Below are 12,127 nucleotides of genomic sequence, written 5' to 3'. Positions count from 1 at the left end.
AGCTCTGCCCAGCTCTGGCATCTGGAGAAGAGGTCACAGGCACAGAAGGGAATTGTCACTACCCACAGTGTCCCATCTCCCAGGCTTGTGCTTCCATATCCTAGGGATGAGGAAGCTGTCTGGGCTCTCCGTTTCCCCACCTGTCACACAGGGGAAGGGGCTGGGTGCAGCGGGGATCTGGAGGGGAGCAAAGCATGGCACAGCACCCACAGCAGGGTGAGCAGCCTTGCCCAGCACAGGCAGCACAAGGAACCCCACAGGGGTCTGAGAGGGATGTCCCTGGTGCCAGGACCTTCAGGGTGGCCTGCCTGATGCACTTTATGAGCCAACAGTGTGGAGACTTGGAGTTTTTGTGGCTCTGGAAGCCAAGGGGGATTTCTTCTTGCCGTTCCTCTGCTGCAGACTGAACAGCAGGGCACTGGACACGGATCCTGAGGATGCATCTGACACTTGTTTCTCCCCTAGGAAAGTGCTTGTGCACGAAGCAGAGACAGCTGGAGCTGTCATGGCGTTTTTCCTGTCTCTGGGTTTGGCCCTAGGAGCTGCTCTCTCCTTTCTGGTCCGAATGCTCATCTAGCAGAGGCACACAGAGGGTGCAGGGACACCACGAGATGGCTCCGCATCCTCCACTGAGGGCCTGGACACCTCAGCACTGTGGGGAAACAACAGCTCACACCTGTCCCTGCCAAATCACACTGCCACAGCACACCCAGGGATGGTTCCACTCCCGCAGGCTTGGCCTGGTTCCTGCCACGCTCGGCTGTGTGATGCCTTCAGGCCTATGTGCCTTCTCCTTCCCCATGCTGTGTGTGTTGTAAGACCCCGGGATCTCCAGCTGCCTCCCACGCTGTGTAACTTCCCTGGCTCAAGGCCGAAAGCCATTTTCAGCCTCTTTCTCTCCGAGAGAGTGAAAGGCTGGTAATTAGTGTTACTCCTTCTCTTGCCCTTGTCTCCAAAGCACCTGAGAGATTCTCTCCTCTCCTCCTACGGGGCCTGGTAATACCCCACACCCTCCTCCTGCTGGTAGAGTTGTGAATGGGGAGGAGAGCCCCAGCCAGCCTCCCATCCCTGCTCTCTGCTATACGCACATCCCCCCAACCAGTGTGTCCCTAAAGTGTAGACGTCTGTGTCCCAGCCACAGAAAGAGCCAACACCGTGGCTAGGCTGAGGGAGGAGGAGGTACCCACACCCCCCTTCTTCCCCTCTCCCTGCCTCTCTTCCTTTTTTTTGGTGATTCTGACATTGTGTTTTTTTCAGCCTCCTGGTTGTGTGACAGGAGGTTTTACTGTGGGTTACAAGAGGAAAAGCAGCAACTCCCTTCCCAACGAAGCTGCCTTCTCTACCCATGTGTGCTACAAGGGAAGGCTCACCTTTCCCTTGGCTTTCCTGTCCCTTGTTGTGTAAATGTGTTATACAGTTGCCATTTTCTATAAAAAGGACAAAATGCTCCTTTGTGTGTGTGTGTTTGTCTCTGTCACCACAGGGGAGAGGGGCTGTGGAGGGTCAGAGGTTGAAGTGAGAGAGCCCTGGCACTTCCTTACCATCCTGTAGTGCCCTGCCAGCAGCATCAGAAATGGTGGGAATGCTGTGTGCATGCCCTGCACAGCCAGGCCCAGCTGAGGGACACAGCAAGTGTGGGAAGGGGATCGTGGAACCATAACATCAGAATGGTAAGGTTGCAAGGAGCCTCAAAGATCATCCAGTTCCAAACCCCCTGCCATGGGCTGGGACAACTTCCACTCCACCAGGTTACGTGCAGCCCCATCCAGCCCGGGGTGGGGCATCCACAGCTTCTCTGGGCAACCTATTCCAGTGCCTCACCACCCTCAGTAATAAATTTCTTGCCCAACATCTAAACCTTCCCTCTGGTTTGAATGGTTTGAAACCATTCCCCCTTGTCCTGTGACTACATACTCTTTGTCCCTGTCCATCTTTATTGTGGGTGCCCATCAGGTACTGGAAGGCCACAATTAGGTCACATCAAAGCTTTCCCCAGGCTGAACAATCCAAATTCTCTCAGACATCCCTTGTAGAAGTGCTCCATTGCTCTGATCATGTTGCTGTTCCTCCTATGGACTATCTCCAACATGTCCCTGTCCTTCCTGTGCAGGGGACCCCAGAGCTGGATGCAGCACTGCAGGTGGGCTCTCACCAGGGCTGAGGGGCAGAAAACTGTCCCTTGCCCTGCTGGCTGTGCTGCTTTGGATGCAGCCCAGGACACCACTGTTTCTGAGCTGTGAGTGCACGTGGAGAACTCATGGCCAGCCTCTCATCCACCAGCACCCCAGGGATGCTGCCCTCGAGGTACACCAAGGGACCACTGACACCTCGACAAAGAGCAGACGCACCTTCATATTTTGAGGTGCAGTGACCTGCAGCACTGCATCTGCGAGCTTTCCTGGGGCCTGGGAACAGCCAGAGTGCCACCTCCTGCTCCTGGGGTGAACTACACCAGCCTGCCAGCGGGAATCCTCTTCCCTCTGTCCCACTTCATTCACTGCCATTACCTCTTTGCACCACCAGGCACCAAAACCCATGTGGGAGCTCTCCTCATCCCACTTCCAGCTTCCTTTTCTGGTCAGGGCTTTTGTACCCACGGCTTCAACACAGAATCACAGAATGGTGAGGCTGGAAGGCACCACAGTGGATCATCTGGTCTACCATGTCTGCTTAAGCAGGGTCATCCTAGAGCATAGGCACAGGATTGTGTCCAGACAGTTCTTGAGCACCTCCAGATTGGTCTCTCCACAATCTCTGTGGGCAATCTGTTCCAGTGCTGGGTCACCCACACAATAAAGTTCTTCCTCATTTTCAGGTAGAATTTCCTGTGCATCAGTTTGTGCTTTCTGCCTCTTGTCCTATTGCCTGGCAGCACCGAACAGAGCCTGGCTCTGTCCTCCACACCCTCCCTTGAGATACCTATAGGCATCCATGAGCTCCCCTCTCAGTCATCTCGAGGCGGAATAGGCCCAGCTCCCTCATCTTTTCCCCTTAAGAGAGAAGTTCCTGTTCCTTAATCATCTTTTTTACCCTGTGCTGGGCCGCCTCCAGGGACTCCCCTGCCTCTCTTGTCCTGAGGAGCTCAGAGGCGGACAGACTGCTGCAGATACTGGAATGGTAAGGCTTAGATTGATTTGTATTATTATTTCCCTTGGACACTGTAAGGGCAACGTCTCCAAACACTGTTTTGCAGCGGTGACACGGGCCTGCCATACACTCCGGCCCTGACACCTTCTGTCCCCGCCCCTCTTTCCGCTGGTGCTTAAGTTCCACGCAGCCTCAGGCCGGCAGAACTACGTGGCTCCCGGCCTCGGGGGGAACTGCAGGCTGAAGCTGGGGCAGTGCGGTTCCCGGTTCCCTGCTCCAGCCACGGAGCCGAGGAGGTGCCGCCGTCCCCTCTGTGGAATACTCTGGAAATGGTTTTCTGACCGCGGATGTATACCTCCGCGGCGGGACGCGGAAAAGAGTTCCTCGCCGGGGCTCCCCGTCGCCCCTCGCCGTGGCTCTAGGAGGTCCCACTCCTACGGCCCTCCGAGCGACGCGGCGAAGGGCGGCGGGGAGCCGCGGCTGGCGACCGCAGAGCGGCAGTGTGAAGCCGACCATCCATTGCACGCCCGCCCCCGCCATGGCCGCCGCTAAACGGCAACGCCGGTGCCTCCCATACACCATCGATCTGTGGTTCGCTGACCAAGACCCCTTTAAGGCGGAAGGATACAATGTGCCGTGAGGCTCCCCTTCCGTCCGTGCCTATAAAAAGCTGCCGGGGGGGATGTAGCTCTTTCGCCGGTCCCCCACGCCCGAGACGGTAGGGACGGGATGGAGAATGGGACTGGGCCTGATGCCCCCACCGCCCCCTATCTGGCTCTCATGTCCTGAAAACGCACTGAAAACAGGCATGTGTTTGTCTTGTAGATGCCCGAGAAAGTGCAGCACGAGGAGGAGGATGCGGAGACCTTCGCCTTCCAGGCGGAGATCGCCCAGCTCATGTCGCTCATTATCAACACCTTCTATTCCAATAAGGAGATCTTCCTGCGGGAGCTCATCTCCAACGCCTCCGACGTGAGCCCGGGCGGGAGCGGGCTCCTTCCTGTGCCGGGGCGTCGGGGTCGGGCTGGTGTCCTTGCAGGGGTGCCCGGGGAGAGGCCGATTCCTGGCTCTCCGGGAGGGCTTGTGCGGGGAGGGTTGGAGGAGGCCGTGTCGAGCATTCCTCTCTCCTCTAGGCCCTGGATAAGATCCGCTACGAGAGCCTGACCGACCCCTCCAAGCTGGACAGTGGGAAAGACCTGAAAATTGACATCATCCCCAACCCCGGGGACCGCACGCTGACCCTGGTGGACACTGGCATTGGGATGACAAAAGCAGACCTCATCAACAACCTGGGCACCATTGCCAAATCTGGGACCAAAGCCTTCATGGAAGCCCTGCAGGTGGGTTGCCTTGGGCTGCATGGGTTCCCTGGGTCACTGGCTGGCACTGAATGTACAGATAATAAATAAACAATAAAAAGGCTCTCCTGCCTTGTTTGCCATGGGAAATGTTGGCCTACTCAAGTGTGCTTCCCCCACCTTTCCAACACCAGGGAGGAGCTGAGGGTAGAGCTGGTTGCCTGTTGGCACTTGCATGTTTTTCTCTGTGTGCTTGACCCAATTCTTTGCTGCTGTGAATCAGTCACAGACATTTTCTACCTCCACCCTGCTCTTAGCAGCTGCTCTCTGCTTTCACAGGCTGGCGCAGACATCTCCATGATCGGGCAGTTTGGTGTGGGTTTCTATTCTGCCTATCTGGTGGCTGAGAAGGTGGTTGTCATTACCAAGCACAATGATGATGAGCAGTATGCCTGGGAGTCGTCAGCTGGGGGCTCGTTCACTGTCCGAACTGACCACGGTGCGTATTGTACAGAAAGCCAAGCATGTTTTCCTGCCAGCAGCTCCCCTTTGGCTGGTGCTCCCCAGGGCCATGCTGCACTGTCAGTCACACTGGTTAATGCTGGCTGTCACATAATGCTGAGGCTGGAGGAGCTGGCTGATGTTTCTCTCTCCACGCTGCAGGTGAGCCCATTGGACGTGGCACCAAAGTGATCCTGCACTTGAAGGAGGATCAGACTGAGTACTTGGAGGAGCGTCGTGTGAAAGAGGTGGTGAAGAAGCACTCCCAGTTCATTGGCTACCCCATCACGCTCTATGTACGTTAGGAAGGGGCTGTGGGGGCCAGATGGAAAGCTGGAGGTAGGGGTGGGTGGTGTTTGAAACAGGAGCACACAAAAGGCCCAGTGTACGATCCCTTTTGGTCCCTTTCTGTAGTTCCTGGCTGCTGGGCACTGGGCAGTGGTGCTCTCAGCTTCTGTGGCCAAAGGTGGTTTGAGGCTGGGGGCTTACTGGAGGTGAAGGAGGTGGGTATCCAGCCACAATAAAGGCCTTTGATCTCTGCAGCTGAAGATCATCTTAAATCAGCCATGGAAAAAGGAGAGTTCCTGCCACTTTTCTCAGACACAGCTTTTGGTTGTGCGACAGGGGGCTTTTGAGGACTGGTTCCAAGAGCTTTCATTCCAGATGATACACTTGTTTGGCTTTGGAGGATACCGTTTTGCTCATCTGGAGCTAAAGGGTTCTTGGTAATTTCAGGCTAAACCTGACTATTGCTTGTTTCTTTCTCCACAGCTGGAGAAAGAACGTGAGAAAGAGATCAGTGATGATGAAGCAGAGGAGGAAAAAGATGAGAAGGAGGAAGAGTCAGTGTCCAAAGATGAAGAGAAACCCAAAATCGAGGATGTAGGCTCTGATGATGAGGAGGAGGGAGACAAAGGCAAGAAGAAAAAGACCAAGAAAATCAAGGAGAAATACATTGACCAGGAGGAGCTGAACAAGACCAAACCAATTTGGACCCGCAACCCTGATGACATCACCCAGGAGGAGTATGGCGAGTTCTACAAGAGCCTCACCAACGACTGGGAGGACCACTTGGCCGTCAAGGTGGGTGCTGGGCTACCCTGCTTTCCAGGGAGGCCCCTTTCCAGCCCTTATCCAGAGTCACCACATGGTTGTCCCTCTGTGGGACTGGGCACTCTCAGGCCACTTGGTGATGGAGCAACCTGCACCTTGACTCCCATGTAGGTGGAAGGATTGGCAGTGCCAGTCCATCAGACAGGAGGATGTGGGGTCTCAGAGAAGCACTGACATCTCTGTCCAAGCCTGCTGTATGCCAGAGAACCTTGGCACACAGGGGATAGTGGGCCTCAGCAGGAGGAAATACAGGCTGCTTGGATGCTAGAGATGTTGCTGTGCCCCTTTGCCAGCCCCAGTGATGAAGAGTGGCAGTTCAGCCTCCCTGCTGTGGGAGCTGGAGAAAGGAGAAATTGAGCACCCCATCAGCTGTCTTTTTTTCCTGGTTCCACAGCACTTCTCTGTGGAAGGGCAGCTGGAGTTCAGGGCCCTGCTTTTCATCCCACGCCGTGCCCCTTTTGACCTCTTTGAGAACAAGAAGAAGAAGAACAACATTAAGCTGTATGTGAGGCGGGTCTTCATCATGGACAGCTGTGACGAGCTCATCCCTGAATACCTAAGTAAGAGCCCCTGCCTCAGCCTCCCAGTGCAGAGCTGGGATCCCCACAGCCTGTGGTTCCACTTCCAGTACAGAGGGGCTGGATGAGGCGCTGGCTGGTGTGGGTGCATAGCAGTCTGTGTTTTAGCTCTTTTCTTGCTGTGTTGAAGCTCAGAATCCTTAACCTGACAGCTGTTTTCATTCCCCCTATGCAGACTTCATCCGGGGTGTTGTGGACTCAGAGGACCTTCCTCTGAACATTTCTCGTGAGATGCTCCAGCAGAGCAAGATCCTCAAAGTGATCCGCAAAAACATCGTGAAGAAATGCTTGGAGCTCTTTTCTGAGCTGGCAGAAGACAAAGAGAACTACAAGAAATTTTACGAAGCTTTTTCTAAGAATCTGAAGGTGAGTTGGGCACCCTACCCCTGGAGGAGAGAAGGGCCCATGACCCATCTGCCTGAGGAGCAGTCTTGTTGCTATGCTGTGTCTCCTCTGCATGGATATTAGGATAAAGGGAGTGGGTCTTGTGAATGTCTCGTAGTGGGCCCTTTGTGGGCACCTGTCCCCTCTGGCTGCCCTAGGCCAAACACTCAAATGATCAGGAGCTGGGCAGATGGCTGTGCCTCAGGGGCAGCCAAGTGCATCCAAGTCCTGTCCTGGAGACTTCATACATCTCTTCTGTTCCCAGCTGGGCATCCATGAGGACTCCACCAACCGAAAGCGCCTTTCGGAGCTGCTGCGGTACCACACGTCCCAGTCAGGCGAGGAGGTGACTTCGCTTTCGGAGTACGTGTCCCGTATGAAGGAGAACCAGAAGAGTATCTACTACATCACAGGTGAGCCAGAGCTCCTCTGAGCCTAGCAAGGCAGAGGCAGGTAATCTGTATACAAACCCTAATTTAAAACACTTCCTGCTGCCTTCAGCAGGTCACCTCTGCTGAATTACAGCTCATTCCTGGGGGCTGGGGAAAAGCCACCATGCCAAGAACCCTGGCTGCTGCCAGTTTTATTTTAGGGGTTCCAAGTGACTGGTGGTGTTTGTCCTGCTGTAACCAGCTCTTACCTCTTGGTGATGTTTCATTTCTACCCTCCACAAACACAGGGGAGAGTAAGGAGCAGGTGGCTAACTCAGCCTTTGTGGAGCGCGTGCGGAAGCGTGGCTTTGAGGTGGTGTACATGACAGAGCCCATTGATGAGTACTGTGTGCAGCAGCTCAAGGAGTTTGATGGCAAGACCCTGGTATCAGTCACCAAAGAGGGGCTGGAGCTGCCTGAGGACGAGGAAGAGAAAAAAAAGATGGAGGAGAGCAAGGCCAAGTTTGAGAACCTGTGCAAACTTATGAAGGAAATCCTGGACAAGAAGGTGGAGAAGGTGAGAGGGGCAGGGAGCTTAGCCCTGCGCTGGAGGGAGGAGGGCTGGGCCCTCCGTGCTGCAGGTGAGGGCCCCTGCTCAATGCATGCCTCTCATCTCCTGCAGAGGAGCCGCTAGAGGAGACTGGAGGTCCCAGCATGCACCATCTTGCTCTAAGCAGCCAGGCTGCAGGCGAGGGGCACTGACCCAAATACGTGCATTGATGGGAGAGGGTAAGTGTGGGAAACATGCAGTGGGTGCTCTGAGTGCTGGCTGAGCTGTCCGAATTAGTCTGCAGCAGTCCTGGATCTGCTTGGAGCATCTCTGCTTGCTTTGGGGTGTCCCCAGGTGAACCAGGGGCAAAGACTTAGGCTGTAGTGTGCTGTGGCTGGGCCCAGTCCAGGGCTTAGGGGGGCCTTGCTCAGCTGACCCTTGGCTATGTTGGCAGGTCACAGTCTCAAACCGGTTGGTCTCGTCCCCCTGCTGCATTGTCACCAGCACCTACGGCTGGACAGCCAACATGGAGCGCATCATGAAGGCTCAGGCACTGCGGGACAACTCGACCATGGGCTATATGATGGCCAAGAAGCATCTGGAGATCAACCCTGACCATCCAATCGTAGAAACCCTTCGCCAGAAGGCTGATGCTGACAAGAATGACAAAGCTGTTAAAGATCTGGTGGTGCTGCTCTTTGAGACTGCTCTGCTGTCCTCTGGTTTCTCCCTGGAAGATCCCCAGACCCACTCCAACCGCATCTACAGGATGATCAAACTCGGGCTTGGTGAGTATCCATGCCACTTCTCAAGCCTGCAGCAGGCCTGAAAGCAGGTTAACTGGTCAGGCTGGTGTCTTGGGGCAGGGAGAGGCCACTAAGGGAGCCATGCTGCTATGGTGTGCTGAAGTGGCTCTGTACATGAGGTGGCCAGGAGAAGGTGTAAACCTGGAACAAGGTACTTCTGGAGGGCTCAGGACTCTGAGTGGACTGCCCTGTCCTCCACAACACCAGGAGCCACCACCAGGATGTTCAGATGACAAGCTGAGGCTTTTTATTCCTTCAGAATAAATGTGAAAAGTCTGTCATGGATTATGTGACCCATTTGGAAAAACAGCTTGTGCTTGCACACAGCCTTTTCCTCCAAATTCAGCTAAAAATGTAAGTCAGAAGGTGCTGTGGCTTGGCACAACTAACTTGGTAACCCTGTGCTGCCTAGTCTCAGTAGGAATAGGGTGTTTTGTTAGTCAAGCTGCAGGTAAGGGGAGTGTATGGTAGTAAAATTTTCTGTTCAGAGTATACCGAAACAGCAACCTGCAGGGTTTGAAACTGATGAGCTCTAGAATCTTGCAACTGCTTTAGTTGTGACTTGACTGGATTTACTTCATTTTTCTCTAGAGAAATGCTCATGGCTTAAACCACATTCTCCTGGCTTAAACTCCAGGCTTTGTGCTGCTAGGTGACAAATCTTTTGTAGTTAATCTTAATTGGCTAAGGAGTGCACTCTAATGGCATAGGTAGTATCCATATAGTAGTGTAGATGTTACTGGGAAGATGCTTCTGATTCAGGATTAGTGCTGGAGTTGACAATTACTAGTAAGAATGTTGACTTGCAATTATTAGTTTTTAGCCTGGAGGAAAGGAGACTGAGAGGTGACCTCATTGCAGTGTACAGCTTCCTCACCAGGGGAAGCAGAGGGCCTGCATTGGTACCTTCTCTGTGGTGTCTGGTAACAGGACCTGAGGGAATGTCATGAAGTTTTGTCAGGGGAGGTTTAGGTTGGATATTAGTTAAAGGTTTCTTACCCAGAGAGTGGGTTGGCCAAGGAACAGACTCTCCAGGGAAGTGGTCACAGCACCAAGCCTGCCAGCATTCAAGAAGTGTTTGGACAACACTCTGAAGCACACGGTGTGATTGTTGGGCCTGTCCTGTGTAGAGCCAGGAGCAGGACTTCAATGATCCTTGTGGGTCCCTTCCAAATCAGAATATTCTATGATTCTGTGAACTATTGGATGCTAATAGTATCATTCCTCAGGCTGGGGGTAGGAGCCAGGTTTGCTCTGGGAGAGGCTGTGCATCTGGGATTAGGTGTCATTTGGAGGCCTTACCTCTTCCTTTCCTCCCCTCTCCCAGGCATAGATGAAGATGAGGTGGCTGCAGAGGAGCCCAGTGCAGCTGCCCCTGAGGAAATCCCCCCTCTGGAGGGAGATGAAGATACATCCCGCATGGAAGAGGTAGACTAAAGGAGGAAGGCTCTTCCTTCACCTGCCAGACCCCTGCTCTATCATGTTTGCTTAGATGATGGTCTGCTCCCACCAGCTGCTACTGACTTCTTGGTGGTGTCTGTTCTTTTGGCTCTGTTTGGTTGGGGTTGTTTTTGGCAGGGTGCAGGAGGGCATGATTCCATTTGTTAGTAGTGATTCAGGTAGCCTGAGGCCTGTCTGTTCTGTGTCTTTCTGCTTGTGTAGGAACAGCTGATGGGGAGCGGAGGTGTGAGGAGGCATCAGGCTTCCCTCTCTCCCCTCATGGAGTGTCCCATGTTACCAGTAGGCATCAAACTGTCCTTATTCCACTGGGGTGGGAGAGCCCTTCCTCCAAACTGCTGCCTCCCCGAATCCCCAGGATAGCATAATGTATTTTGGTTGGGTTTTGTTTGAGTATTTTTCTGGATTTTTGTTCTACTGAAATTAAAGAATTGATGATTTACATGGTGGGGTCCCTTGTGTTTCATGCCTGCTCTGCTGAGGAAAATGTCTCAGCCTGTTCCTGAGGGCACTGAACTCTGCTGTGTAGGTCTGTGCCCTGCTTTAGGAGATCTTTATCTCTTCCATGCCCTGGCAGGATGAAGTGGGTGGAAGGACCACATGATCTGCTGTGCAGGTGGGGTCATCTCCAATGAGCAGTGGTTCTCCACCTGGAGAGCTGCATGCCCCCCAGCCTGGGAGCAAATTTCGAGTCTGTGTGGGACAGCTGGCTGAGCTGCTGCTGGCTGGTTTGACCTGAGCACTCTGGGGCAGGACAGTGGCAGGAGCCATCTGCCTGTTCCATTGCAGCGTGGAGCAGGGTGTGGAGTGACAGCTCAGGACTGGTGTCAAGCTGCCTCTCTTCAGCTGTTGGGCCAAAGACTCAAATCCTTTCCTCCCACCTCCAGCCTGCCCTTTCTGGCCTTCTGCAGCCATTGGATGTTGGGAAGTATCTGCCTTCTTTCTATCTATGTCCTAGAAGAGAAGCCTGGGACATCACCTCTGACTGAGCTGCCCTTTGCACTGAGCTCCCACTCTGTGAGGTTTGTCACCCCTGGCCACAATGGCCCTTGGGGTCTGTCAGAGAAAAGTGACACTTAACTTCTTGTGCTGCATTAAGTTCTCTTGCTGCCCACATGCCAGCTGCCACAGGCACAAAATGGAATGGACTTTAGCAAGTATCCATCTTCAACAGGGAGGCAGAGCCTGCTGGAATCCTTTGTGCACACCCAGACACTGACTGTGCTGCCCGTGTGGCAGCTGTGTGGGTGCAGCCTGCTAGGGCAGTGGTGGAGCTGAGCTAGCAAATTGCTTAAAACCAGGATTTCTGTCTCAATAGCAAGTATTGCCAAATAGTGAATCAGTCAAAATTAACTTCTTAAGTTAATGTCCTGGGTTTTCTTTTTCCACTAATGTTTTGTTTAAATCTACATTTAAATTATAAAGGTTATCTCATTGTATCCCATTCCTAACCTGGCAATGTGGGTTTTTGTTGTTTTGTTTTTAATCAAAGGAAATCACATTCCATTTTCAGTCTGTCAGCAGATGGTGAGTGCAGACATTTGGGTGAATTTGTAAGGCAGGATGAAAAGCTGTGAGGTTGTACAGGCACCTCTAAAAGCTCAGAGCTAGAAAAGGAGCACTGGTAAAACTGCTGGAGAGCCAAGTGCTCTGAAGCCTGGGCTGTGCTCAGCACCAGCTCTGGTATCCCTCCAGGCTCAACTACATCACCACTGTTCCTAATCTCCTCCTCTGTTTCCCCTGCAACCCTCACCTGCGTGTCCCCTTTCCCTAGCTGTGTTAGGCCGCAGCCCTGTCTCTGACCCCATATTCACCCTTGCCCACACAGTTTTTCACCAGGCCTCCCATACCAGGCCAGGAGGATGGACCTTCCACACCTCAAGCCTCTCCTGGCTCTGGCTGCAGCAGTACAGCCCACAAAGTGCTGCAGCACCGCCTGCCCTGGTTGCCATGTGCTCAGCAGGCCTCTGTATCACCTCTG

The 12,127-nt window shown here is 53.6% G+C and overlaps 2 protein-coding genes across 8 annotated transcripts in view; both read left to right on the top strand.

The window, feature by feature from the left end:
* SLC29A1 (solute carrier family 29 member 1 (Augustine blood group)) overlaps positions 1-1,449 on the top strand; it is a 33,608-nt gene extending 32,159 nt beyond the window's left edge. For all 6 annotated transcript variants that reach the window (XM_059469162.1, XM_059469167.1, XM_059469166.1 and 3 more), the window contains one exon: positions 466-1,449. In XM_059469162.1, coding sequence (XP_059325145.1) covers positions 466-577 — 112 coding nt within the window. In that variant the 3' untranslated portion in view covers positions 578-1,449. The remainder of the gene's footprint in view (positions 1-465) is intronic.
* A 1,980-nt stretch (positions 1,450-3,429) lies between these two features.
* HSP90AB1 (heat shock protein 90 alpha family class B member 1) lies at positions 3,430-10,588 on the top strand. 2 transcript variants are annotated; one of them, XR_009418100.1, is made up of 12 exons: positions 3,430-3,805; positions 3,913-4,059; positions 4,221-4,427; positions 4,725-4,884; positions 5,049-5,182; positions 5,658-5,969; positions 6,394-6,559; positions 6,753-6,943; positions 7,227-7,374; positions 7,641-7,909; positions 8,015-8,121; positions 8,337-8,563. XR_009418100.1 is itself a non-coding variant. In XM_059468961.1 (12 exons), exons 2-12 carry the CDS (start codon positions 3,913-3,915, stop codon positions 10,123-10,125), a joined length of 2,178 nt encoding a protein of 725 aa, XP_059324944.1. In that variant the 5' UTR covers positions 3,464-3,805; the 3' UTR covers positions 10,126-10,588. The 2 variants fall into 2 exon arrangements, 1 of the variants encoding a protein (XP_059324944.1); XM_059468961.1 differs by lacking the exon at positions 8,015-8,121 and adding an exon at positions 10,016-10,588 and having other exon boundaries at positions 3,464-3,805; positions 8,337-8,670.
* The last annotated feature ends 1,539 nt before the right edge of the window (positions 10,589-12,127 follow it).

This window comes from Ammospiza nelsoni, chromosome 3, assembly GCF_027579445.1.
Source record: "Ammospiza nelsoni isolate bAmmNel1 chromosome 3, bAmmNel1.pri, whole genome shotgun sequence".
NCBI lineage: Eukaryota > Metazoa > Chordata > Aves > Passeriformes > Passerellidae > Ammospiza > Ammospiza nelsoni.
Note: the sequence above shows the minus strand (reverse complement) of the source record. Positions and strands in the feature narration are given on the sequence as shown.

Coding starts and splice junctions, on each gene's coding strand:
- HSP90AB1 (XM_059468961.1), top strand. CDS start 3,913: ATGCCCGAGAAAGTGCAGCACGAGGAGGAGGATGCGGAGACCTTCGCC. Junction 4,885..5,048: donor CACTGTCCGAACTGACCACG/GTGCGTATTGTA, acceptor TCCACGCTGCAG/GTGAGCCCATTGGACGTGGC. Junction 8,671..10,015: donor GATGATCAAACTCGGGCTTG/GTGAGTATCCAT, acceptor CCCCTCTCCCAG/GCATAGATGAAGATGAGGTG.